The sequence below is a fragment of the Rhamphochromis longiceps genome, linkage group LG7, assembly GCF_057381845.1.
Source record: "Rhamphochromis longiceps isolate RC_006_pf linkage group LG7, R_longiceps_female_GT1.1, whole genome shotgun sequence".
Lineage (NCBI taxonomy): Eukaryota > Metazoa > Chordata > Actinopteri > Cichliformes > Cichlidae > Rhamphochromis > Rhamphochromis longiceps.
The window spans coordinates 5,155,165-5,167,655 of NC_140563.1; the positions used below are offsets into that span (position 1 = coordinate 5,155,165).

At 40.0% G+C, this 12,491-nt stretch overlaps 1 protein-coding gene and 1 pseudogene across 2 annotated transcripts; one reads left to right on the plus strand and one right to left on the minus strand.

The window, feature by feature from the left end:
• Positions 1-79: 79 nt before the first annotated feature.
• On the plus strand, positions 80-2,240 carry LOC146664588 (uncharacterized; annotated as a pseudogene). The gene is made up of 2 exons (XR_014912490.1): positions 80-331; positions 862-2,240. The product of XR_014912490.1 is annotated as an uncharacterized LOC146664588 (transcript).
• A 3,585-nt stretch (positions 2,241-5,825) lies between these two features.
• Positions 5,826-7,746, minus strand: LOC146664589 (uncharacterized). Its single transcript, XM_085411500.1, has one exon. It carries the CDS (start codon positions 7,122-7,124, stop codon positions 5,826-5,828), a length of 1,299 nt encoding a protein of 432 aa, XP_085267626.1. The 5' UTR covers positions 7,125-7,746.
• Between the last annotated feature and the right edge of the window lie 4,745 nt (positions 7,747-12,491).

Sequence of the window (12,491 nt, forward strand, 5' to 3'; positions counted from 1 at the left end):
ATTCGTAGACCCCGAAAATGCCGCCGCGCTCCCACAATGCATTGCGGCGTGACGTCAACTCCGAAGCCCTATTATTCGTATGGTACAGTACGGAGCCCCGCAAGGGACATGGGAGAAAAAAATGAGAAGAACTTTTGCGAGCGCTCGCAAAAGTTACTCGGGATCTTGCAAAAGTTTTGCGAGCGTCCGCAAAAGATCCTGCTACTTTTTGATGGCGGTTCTGTTGAAGGGTGCGGTACGGTACGGAGCAGAAATGGAGGAGGATTTAGAACATTTCCTGCGGTCAAGAGAGGTCCCACAAGAGGACATCATACACATGCATCAAGACAAAGTACGTATAAAATTCCGTAAGTCAAAGAACAAGACAGCATAAAACACCGGGGTTGAGAAGGCGAGTAACTTGTTGAAAAACACTTGTTGTATATGCAAGCCTTTAATGTTAACTCTTGTAAATATGTTCAGGTTAATTAACATAACTGGTTAAGTGCACATATGTTTTGAAATTTCATAAAGTTATCTGGCTGTGCCGTTACCATGGTAACGTGGACGCCACTGTAATACATCCTTTTACTCTTGTAAGTGAGACATGTAGGCTGAAAATAAAGAGGTGTATCTTTTTTCAATGTCTTAAAATCTATTGACATATTTTGTAGACTTTTTAAGAACATTCATGATTTTTAATAGGCTAAGGTAAAAGATTGAAGAAGAGTCTCATGAACTTGAAGGGTTAATGTGTCTGCTGTCAATTACTGCAGTACTTGCACAAATAAATTTCAAACATATTCAGAACATTGATATTTTAGAATCTGTATAATTCATTTACATTTCTTATGGAAAGTGCATGTTTTTTCTTGTACCCAGGACCATGGACTGAATATCATCGCACAAGGTTTGCCTTTAGATTCAAGCAACCAACTTTCCCCATCAAATTCAGGAGATCCACAGAGCCCCCTACGTGTATCAATTGGCAGGATAAAGGTTGTTGATGATCTTTTGACTGTATTTATGGACAGTAGCATAATGAATGTGACTTTAAAGTTGAACTTTGTAAATGAAAATGCTGTTGATGACGCTGGGGTGTCAAGGGAGGTTTACACTGCATTTTGGGAGCAATTTTTGGAACAGTGTGAAGGTGAAACTGAACGAGTTCCAAGGCTGAGGCCAGACTTTTGTGAGGCTAAAAGGCAAGCAGTTGGGCAGATATGGGTGAAAAGGCTTACTAGATCATGGTGTCTTTCCTGTGAGGCTGTCAAAAGGCATCAGTTGATGTAGACATTCTGATTACCGTACATCGTTTCTCAACTATCTCCCTCCTGTTGAGAGATCAGCTGTTGAGAAAGTTCTAAAAGGCACATTGGATGAAAATGATGAAGAGGACCTGCTTCACCTTTTCTACAAGGATGGGTTCCCACTTCCCATCACCTAAGAACAACATGCATCCTGCCATTGAAACAATGGCTCATAAGGCCATTCTCCAAGAGCCAAAGTATATAATGGATTGCTTCTCCACACCCATGGCACGTCTGCAGCTGAAACTGTCAGACAAGGAAAGTGTGTTGTCTCTGTATGAGACAAAGAAGGCCACAGGCAAAAGAGTAGTGCAGCTATTTGAAACAACAAAATTGATACTGTCTCAGGGAGAACAGACAACCTTTAACCATCTTCAGCGTTATGTCAAAAACACTGATGAACCAAAGCTGAAAAAATCCTGCACTTCTGCACAGGATCTTCTGTGATCTGTGTTGACAAAATTTGTGTGTGCTTTAATGCTGAAACTGGGCTCAACAGAAGGCCTGTTGCTCATACCTGTGGAGCTACCCTTGAAGTGCCATTTACTTACAGTTCTTATCCTGAATTTTGTACCGGGTTCGACAATGTCCTTTCCAGCAATTACTTTGAAATGGACATCATTTGAACTTGATGTGTGTACTAATGGTTACAGCTGTAATTGTTATATGTATGATTATCCTTGAGTTCATAAATTCTGTCTTTTTTTTTTATTTATCATTGAAGCATTTCATACATTCAGCCGTATAGTGAGCAGTCATCAATTTAATTTTCCGATGGTTTAGTTGTATGTTACCTCAGATTTCACAAGGACTTTTCATTGTTTAAAATGCTTTGAAAATGACTTTTCCTCTGCTAATGTGTTTCCTCTTTTTTGATAAATGAGTGCAAATAAAAGCAGCTCCAGTTATTCAGATATTTTAAGATAAAATAAATGTTTTAACTGTTCTCAATTTTCTTCCATGGTCCATATTTTTTAGTCCATCCATCTCTTAAACGTTAATGTTGATTCAGAACAAAACCCTTACTTTAGCTTGATGCTGAGAAACTGAACTTTTTAACATGGGGTTCTATGAGGGCTGGCTGGCTTTTGAATCCAGCACACCAGAGCCTGACCAGAAACTGGTCGCTCCTGATATGGGCGTCACTTATGGCTGCCGTAATAGCATTTGAGCTTCTGATGAGGTCATGCATGAGGCGTTTTCATAATAAGACACGAAACGAATGCTGAATAAAATTTGAAATGTTTCTGCTGAGCTATTTAACAAGTCAGCAGCGCCGCTGTGTGGCCAAATGAGCGTACTGCATCAAAAATCAAACGAGACGCTGAAAATGAGAGACGTGGATAGTTTTCCATTGTTTCTAATGCAGGACGCTTCGCACAGCATCACGCACACAGACAAAATTCTTTTAAAATAAATTATGTTAAAACGTTGAATTATGTTAATCAATGATGCGACAAAGTAAAAATACTCCATTACTGTACTCATGTAGAGTTACAGTATTCGAGAATTCTCCTGAGAGCTTTGGTTTTACACCAAACATCTGAAGTCAAACGTCTCCACTGCAGTGCCTTGCGGTCAGCAGCGGATCAATTCCCATGACAAAGTGGTCAAGATTCTACAGAGCATCCTGGTATTACCTCACCCTGTGAGGATTTTAATATGTCAGATTATATTCTTTTTTTTTTTATACATTTGTCAACAGAACACAAGTTTCCACTGAAATCACAGAAAACATACCTGACAGAATCCTTTGGTTGTTCCATATCCACCTGCACAGGAAACACCGGCAGGAAGACCAGGCCAGTGTTTCTTACAGACCTTTGGTTCAATGGCAGACACGTCCACCACCGTCGGCTCATCAACAGGTTCGCCATCAGTTTCAGTTTTTCCCCATCCAGCCACCTGACACACTTGATTTTCTTTTAGGTTTATTTCAGCACGTGGAGGCTGAATTGTTTGTACTCTGTGAACTAATCGAACGTTCACACACAACTGGAGACACAACATGAAGTAAAAAATAGAAACACATTTTCATGTAAAAACTCTTTTAAAAATATAATTATTCTACAAATACATCACATGAAACTGATGCTGCTTTCAATGATGTCATTAGCATGTTCAGTGTTTTTGTATCCTTCATGGATTTCATTTTCTCTCAATCTTTACTTTGGGATGATCAGTGTGTGCGGTCACTGTGTGAGTAATCATTGAGAGGGAATTAAAAATGTCAACAATTTTAAACTGATATCTTTATTTCTCATTAGGCAATCGTCACAAGCAGGTTAATGTCAGCATTGCTGTAACCAACGGCTGTCAGAAGTCAAAGGTCATTTTTATTTGATGCTATTGCACTTAATTGTGTTTTATTTTCCCTCGAAATAACATCTGCCTTATCAATAACTTAGAGTGATCTGATCAATAAACACAAGTTTGAAAAAGTTTGTTTTTGGATGAACTTCATGAACAGGAAATCTAACTCACAACCGGTCACAGTGTGCAGCAGTGAGCACAAAGTCTTCAGTGATGAGGAATTCTCCACAGACATGTTGACCCTTGTTATTCTGAACTGATCCCATGTAGGGTATCGAGTTGTCCAGAGCTTTTGTTCCATGAAAAATTCCTGTTGAAAACTCTGGTAAATAAAAAAAAAGAAGATGATAAAGTTAGTGTGCCGTTTACAGCCGTAAGATAAATCAGGTATATTTGATGTTCACACTGATGCCTTGTAGACATGGTAGAAAACAAAGAAGAAACTTGTGAAGACAGTGCATGGTGCCAGCAGGACACTCAAACTGTCCTTTACTCAGTAGAAAGACTTTTATACATCACGCGTCTTAGTTTGAAGGCTGGTCTATCGTTATCATCTCGACTTCCTGTCATGCCAACCTCTCTGCAGTGCAGGTTTGATTTACCATTATCTAATGTCAAAAGGGGGGTGGTGCGTTACAAGGCAGCAAGAGAGACAGAAAGGCAGGAGAGTTCAGGTAAGAGTTGGATTTTAAATAGAGTGCGGGCAGGCAGAGATGAGGATCCAAATGCAGGACTCAAACACAGAATTGTAACTCAAAACCTCAGCTTTATTGCTGGAGAAATTAAAACATGAACTGAACAAGGGTAGTGAACACGAAAATATTGACCACAGTATAAAACACACATCCGATGGTACGATGCGGCACTGAGCAAGGGCAAACACAGGGCTAATATACACAGGGAAGTAATCAGGGAATGGAAAACAGGAAACAGGAAAACAATACACACTAAACTAACACTAAACTAAGACACGGACTGGACAGAGAGAGACAGACTAGACACTGAACTAAACCAGCAAAAAACATGAGAACACAAAACCTAAGAACTAATCCCTAAACAAGAATAACTAAAACATAGATTAATAATCATCATCATCATCATCATAACCAACAAAAGCACCACAAGAGAATAAGAAAACAATCCATAATGCAAAAACACACCAAAACATAACAACTCAAAATACTGGCTCAAACTGACCCAGAACCGTGACAGGTAAGGAGATGTCATTTCAGGACTTAAACCAGACTCTAAGAAATTGCTGTGTCTAATTTTGCGATGCTGCGAGTAACAAACTGGGTTCCGTCTGGAGGTTGAAGAGGAACTCTCCCTCGCCAGGCCGACAGCCGTCTGTGCCACAGTTTATCTCATCTCAGTTTATCTCATGGAGTGCAGGGCTAAATTTAAAATTATTAGATATTTAAGACAATGTATATATTCTTCTATGACAAAAAATACAAGTGTTCATTTAAGCAAATAAACAGAGCCGTAAGAGATGTTTTTCAGAAATTGTTGTCTTTATTTTGATTTGCAACTAACAAATTTTTTAAAAATTTGTAGTTTTTGTCGTGCTCTCTATTATGTGAACCCCTCACCTAATTTGTTGTGTTTTTTAACAAATTAAACCCCAACAATCAAATGATCCCCTGTGAGCAAGCACTAGGCACAGTGGAAAGGAAAAACTCCCTTTAAACAGGAAGAAACCTTTGACAGAACCAGGCTCAGGAAGGGGCAGCCATCTGTCGCGACTGGTTGGGGGGTGAGAGGCAAAAGAAAAGAAAAATGAGAGCACAAGTTAGCTAAATGTTGCGCACGTTGTCTAACATGAACAACGTATGGTTTTCTGGACTGTGGATGAAAAGCAGTCCATCATTACTAGTCTTTAAAAGGGAACTAATCCATCACCAAGGTGGCAATATGGCTCAAGGAGGCCATAGACAGAGTTAAATAGGCAATCACTGTTAAGCATTGAAAAGCCCCAGTAAGCTGCAGGTATAATAAGGCCTACTGCGGCAACACCTAAACCTATTTTAAGTAGGCGTTTGGCACCATGACGCCATGAACCACTAGTCGGAGCCACGTCAGGAGATGGTTCTGAGACAGGACAATCAAGCTCTTCAGGTTGAAGACCAAGATTCTCCTGTGTCGGGACCACATCAGGAGGTGGTTCCGAGGCAGGGAAACCTCCAGCAGAACCAGGAGGACGAGGAGGAGGACGAGGCTAAATCATCTGAATAAGCGGCAGAACCAGCCTTTTTTCTTCTTTTTCAGGTATTTTTCCATGAGCTCGTTCTCCAGGATAAGGGTTCTCAATTGATCATTTGTTTCTGCATTCTGCTGCTCGAATTGCTGGCATCTTTGCTCCATTTCTTTTAAAGTTTCTTGTTTTTTTCTAAGCTTTTCTGTCAGGTCTTCATGTATTTTCTCTTGTTGTTGCTTTTGTGCCTGCATTTCAATTATTTGGCTCTTCAAGTCATTGGACTTCAACAACATCTCCTTAATGACCGCTGAGTGTTTCCTCTTCATTCCATCAATCCTACGCTGCATCTTTGAACATCGTTTTTCCAGTATTTCCTTTTCTCTTTGCAGTTCAGGTGTTTCATTACAAAATTCTAGCAATTCTAGATTCCTTCTCTCAAGGTCCCGGAGAATACGTTTTTCTTTGTTCTGTTGCTTTTTTTCTTCAAGAAGCTTTTTCTTTTTGCACTTTGTTTTACCAAACCTGACTATCAGATCGTTGTACAATTTCTGTGTGGCTTTGAGTTTGTCCTGCATTTGTATTTCCTTTTCTCTTTGCAGTTTAAGTGTTTCGTCATATTCTTTATTATAAAATTCTTGCAATTCTAGATGCCTTCTCTCAAAGTCCTGGATAATACGTTTTTCTTCTTCCTGTTGCTTTTTTTCTTCAAGAAGCTCTTCATTTTTGCACTTTGTTACACCAAACCTGACTATCAGATCGTTGTACAAGTTCTGCATGGCTTTGAGTTCGTCCTGCATTTGTATTTCCTGTTCAGTCTTCTGTTGGTGGATTTTTTCAATTGTTTTCTCCGCTTCATTGAGCTTTCCTCGAAGCACCTGATTCTGTTTCTCAATGTTTTGGAGATCCCACTGTATCTCCTCAATATTAGCTTTCTTTCGTTGAAGCTGGGCAGATGTTTCTTTTAATTCAGCACTCTGTGTTCCTGATGAAAGAAAACGAGAAAAGATCTTCTCTCGTCCTTCATCAAACTTCACTCCCGAGCCCTCATTGATCATTTCTATATCAGGCTGGCGTTGCTGTTTTTCTTCCAGGTCTTTATTTCGTGCTTCCAGTTGTCTGCACTTTTCCTCTAGTTGAAGCTTCTCTTCTTCAATTTGTTTAATTTTGTAATGTAGGTCAGATTTTTCCTTCTGACTTTCATGTAATGCTCTTTGGACTGATAAGACACCATCCGTGGTCATTTCTCCTGGAGAGATTGGCCGGCCAGAACACAAAGGACAGGCAGCATAATCTTTTTGTGTTTGTTGGCGTTTTTGTGGAAGCATGTTGGAGCCTGTGCACAGTGACTCTGAAAAGGCTTAGAAATATTTCCAAATGTATCTCTGGTCGAACGTTTGAAGGCTGTGAACAAACTGATTTTAAAATTGCTGCTTCTGATCCCTATTTATAGACTTTCGTGGCTGCGAATTTGACGTCAGCGCTCTTTGAGCCTTTGATCCTTTGTTCGATCACAGGATCACAGGATCACATGACAGCTGTGCGTAATTCTGCGCATGCTCAGAGAATACACATTGAGATGCACGGTTTTGTTTTGTTTTGAATTTTTTTAAATACCCTGAAAACAGTGTTGCCAACTTAGCGATTTTGTCGCTATATTTAGAGAGTTTTCAAACCCCCCTTAGCGTCGTTTTTTTTTTTTTTTCTAAAAAGCGACTAGCGACAAATCTGGCGACTTTTTCTGGTGTTATTGGAGGCTTATTTATGACGACTTTTGACGTGAAAGCGCTTGTTGCTCTTACTATCAACAAGCAGCGGGTGCTGCCGTGGGCACATCGCTCGTGCCAAAGCGCTCACAGGCGTAGGATAGTCCTCCTCCAGCCGCTATCAGGGCAGGAGATGTTCACGTGCGTCCAAACTGCAAATGAATCGCGCACGAGCAAAGCCGCCGCTCCCGCACTGACTGTAACGCAGTCAATTCTTCTTTTACTGTTATGCTGTTTTGTGGATCACAAGGTTTAAAACTACTTGTAAACACACACACAGTAACTCCACCCTAACCTGCAGCTGCAGCGCAAATAACAACGAAAATTGTTTGTAAACGTGTCCTGGAGTTTACAGCTGCAGACAGTGCAACAGCTTCCAGGTCATTTAGGCTACGTTCACACTGCAGGTCTTAATGCTCAATTCCGATTTTTTGATCAAATCCGATTTTTTTGTCTCCTCGTTCACACTACAAATAAAATGCGACAGCAAACGCGCTCTAGTGTGAACGCTCAAAGCGGCCCGCATGCGCAAAAGAAGATGTCATACACAACGCGCTCTGTTTAGACCAAGAACAAACAGTATTGTTTGACTGATGGCCGTTAATATAAAGACTTCGGACTTTACGTTTCCCAATTTTTGCTTTAAGTTATTTTGTTATTTACATAATAATGTAAATAACCTAATAATGATCCTTATTGCTGTTTAAGAGAGGAGCGGTGCTTCAAAGGATAGCTGCAGATTTCTGTCAGAATCTGCAGATTATACAGTACAAATAAAATGTTTACGTTGTCTTCCCATTCCCATGACAAAGTGGTCAAGATTCTACAGAGCATCCTGGTATTACCTCACCCTGTGAGGATTTTAATATGTCAGATTATATTCTTTTTTTTTTTTTATACATTTGTCAACAGAACACAAGTTTCCACTGAAATCACAGAAAACATACCTGACAGAATCCTTTGGTTGTTCCATATCCACCTGCACAGGAAACACCGGCAGGAAGACCAGGCCAGTGTTTCTTACAGACCTTTGGTTCAATGGCAGACACGTCCACCACCGTCGGCTCATCAACAGGTTCGCCATCAGTTTCAGTTTTTCCCCATCCAGCCACCTGACACACTTGATTTTCTTTTAGGTTTATTTCAGCACGTGGAGGCTGAATTGTTTGTACTCTGTGAACTAATCGAACGTTCACACACAACTGGAGACACAACATGAAGTAAAAAATAGAAACACATTTTCATGTAAAAACTCTTTTAAAAATATAATTATTCTACAAATACATCACATGAAACTGATGCTGCTTTCAATGATGTCATTAGCATGTTCAGTGTTTTTGTATCCTTCATGGATTTCATTTTCTCTCAATCTTTACTTTGGGATGATCAGTGTGTGCGGTCACTGTGTGAGTAATCATTGAGAGGGAATTAAAAATGTCAACAATTTTAAACTGATATCTTTATTTCTCATTAGGCAATCGTCACAAGCAGGTTAATGTCAGCATTGCTGTAACCAACGGCTGTCAGAAGTCAAAGGTCATTTTTATTTGATGCTATTGCACTTAATTGTGTTTTATTTTCCCTCGAAATAACATCTGCCTTATCAATAACTTAGAGTGATCTGATCAATAAACACAAGTTTGAAAAAGTTTGTTTTTGGATGAACTTCATGAACAGGAAATCTAACTCACAACCGGTCACAGTGTGCAGCAGTGAGCACAAAGTCTTCAGTGATGAGGAATTCTCCACAGACATGTTGACCCTTGTTATTCTGAACTGATCCCATGCAGGGTATCGAGTTGTCCAGAGCTTTTGTTCCATGAAAAATTCCTGTTGAAAACTCTGGTAAATAAAAAAAAAGAAGATGATAAAGTTAGTGTGCCGTTTACAGCCGTAAGATAAATCAGGTATATTTGATGTTCACACTGATGCCTTGTAGACATGGTAGAAAACAAAGAAGAAACTTGTGAAGACAGTGCATGGTGCCAGCAGGACACTCAAACTGTCCTTTACTCAGTAGAAAGACTTTTATACATCACGCGTCTTAGTTTGAAGGCTGGTCTATCGTTATCATCTCGACTTCCTGTCATGCCAACCTCTCTGCAGTGCAGGTTTGATTTACCATTATCTAATGTCAAAAGGGGGATGGTGCGTTACAAGGCAGCAAGAGAGACAGAAAGGCAGGAGAGTTCAGGTAAGAGTTGGATTTTAAATAGAGTGCGGGCAGGCAGAGATGAGGATCCAAATGCAGGACTCAAACACAGAATTGTAACTCAAAACCTCAGCTTTATTGCTGGAGAAATTAAAACATGAACTGAACAAGGGTAGTGAACACGAAAATATTGACCACAGTATAAAACACACATCTGATGGTACGATGCGGCACTGAGCAAGGGCAAACACAGGGCTAATATACACAGGGAAGTAATCAGGGAATGGAAAACAGGAAACAGGAAAACAATACACACTAAACTAACACTAAACTAAGACACGGACTGGACAGAGAGAGACAGACTAGACACTGAACTAAACCAGCAAAAAACATGAGAACACAAAACCTAAGAACTAATCCCTAAACAAGAATAACTAAAACATAGATTAATAATCATCATCATCATAACCAACAAAAGCACCACAAGAGAATAAGAAAACAATCCATAATGCAAAAACACACCAAAACATAACAACTCAAAATACTGGCTCAAACTGACCCAGAACCGTGACAGGTAAGGAGATGTCATTTCAGGACTTAAACCAGACTCTAAGAAATTGCTGTGTCTAATTTTGCGATGCTGCGAGTAACAAACTGGGTTCCGTCTGGAGGTTGAAGAGGAACTCTCCCTCGCCAGGCCGACAGCCGTCTGTGCCACAGTTTATCTCATCTCAGTTTATCTCATCTCAGTTTATCTCATGGAGTGCAGGGCTAAATTTAAAATTATTAGATATTTAAGACAATGTATATATTCTTCTATGACAAAAAATACAAGTGTTCATTTAAGCAAATAAACAGAGCCGTAAGAGATGTTTTTCAGAAATTGTTGTCTTTATTTTGATTTGCAACTAACAAATTTTTTAAAAATTTGTAGTTTTTGTCGTGCTCTCTATTATGTGAACCCCTCACCTAATTTGTTGTGTTTTTTAACAAATTAAACCCCAACAATCAAATGATCCCCTGTGAGCAAGCACTAGGCACAGTGGAAAGGAAAAACTCCCTTTAAACAGGAAGAAACCTTTGACAGAACCAGGCTCAGGAAGGGGCAGCCATCTGTCGCGACTGGTTGGGGGGTGAGAGGCAAAAGAAAAGAAAAATGAGAGCACAAGTTAGCTAAATGTTGCGCACGTTGTCTAACATGAACAACGTATGGTTTTCTGGACTGTGGATGAAAAGCAGTCCATCATTACTAGTCTTTAAAAGGGAACTAATCCATCACCAAGGTGGCAATATGGCTCAAGGAGGCCATAGACAGAGTTAAATAGGCAATCACTGTTAAGCATTGAAAAGCCCCAGTAAGCTGCAGGTATAATAAGGCCTACTGCGGCAACACCTAAACCTATTTTAAGTAGGCGTTTGGCACCATGACGCCATGAACCACTAGTCGGAGCCACGTCAGGAGATGGTTCTGAGACAGGACAATCAAGCTCTTCAGGTTGAAGACCAAGATTCTCCTGTGTCGGGACCACATCAGGAGGTGGTTCCGAGGCAGGGAAACCTCCAGCAGAACCAGGCTCAGGAGGGGACAGTCAACTGCTGGGACTGGTTGGGGGGGGAGGGTGAAAAAAGAAAAAAGATGAAGAAGGTGGAGAATATGTGTTAGGGGGGACAGGAGAGGTGAAAAGTAAGATGGATCACAGGTGGAGGAGGACGAGGCTAAATCATCTGAATAAGCGGCAGAACCAGCCTTTTTTCTTCTTTTTCAGGTATTTTTCCATGAGCTCGTTCTCCAGGATAAGGGTTCTCAATTGATCATTTGTTTCTGCATTCTGCTGCTCGAATTGCTGGCATCTTTGCTCCATTTCTTTTAAAGTTTCTTGTTTTTTTCTAAGCTTTTCTGTCAGGTCTTCATGTATTTTCTCTTGTTGTTGCTTTTGTGCCTGCATTTCAATTATTTGGCTCTTCAAGTCATTGGACTTCAACAACATCTCCTTAATGACCGCTGAGTGTTTCCTCTTCATTCCATCAATCCTACGCTGCATCTTTGAACATCGTTTTTCCAGTATTTCCTTTTCTCTTTGCAGTTCAGGTGTTTCATTACAAAATTCTAGCAATTCTAGATTCCTTCTCTCAAGGTCCCGGAGAATACGTTTTTCTTTGTTCTGTTGCTTTTTTTCTTCAAGAAGCTTTTTCTTTTTGCACTTTGTTTTACCAAACCTGACTATCAGATCGTTGTACAATTTCTGTGTGGCTTTGAGTTTGTCCTGCATTTGTATTTCCTTTTCTCTTTGCAGTTTAAGTGTTTCGTCATATTCTTTATTATAAAATTCTTGCAATTCTAGATGCCTTCTCTCAAAGTCCTGGATAATACGTTTTTCTTCTTCCTGTTGCTTTTTTTCTTCAAGAAGCTCTTCATTTTTGCACTTTGTTACACCAAACCTGACTATCAGATCGTTGTACAAGTTCTGCATGGCTTTGAGTTCGTCCTGCATTTGTATTTCCTGTTCAGTCTTCTGTTGGTGGATTTTTTCAATTGTTTTCTCCGCTTCATTGAGCTTTCCTCGAAGCACCTGATTCTGTTTCTCAATGTTTTGGAGATCCCACTGTATCTCCTCAATATTAGCTTTCTTTCGTTGAAGCTGGGCAGATGTTTCTTTTAATTCAGCACTCTGTGTTCCTGATGAAAGAAAACGAGAAAAGATCTTCTCTCGTCCTTCATCAAACTTCACTCCCGAGCCCTCATTGATCATTTCTATATCAGGCTGGCGTTGCTGTTT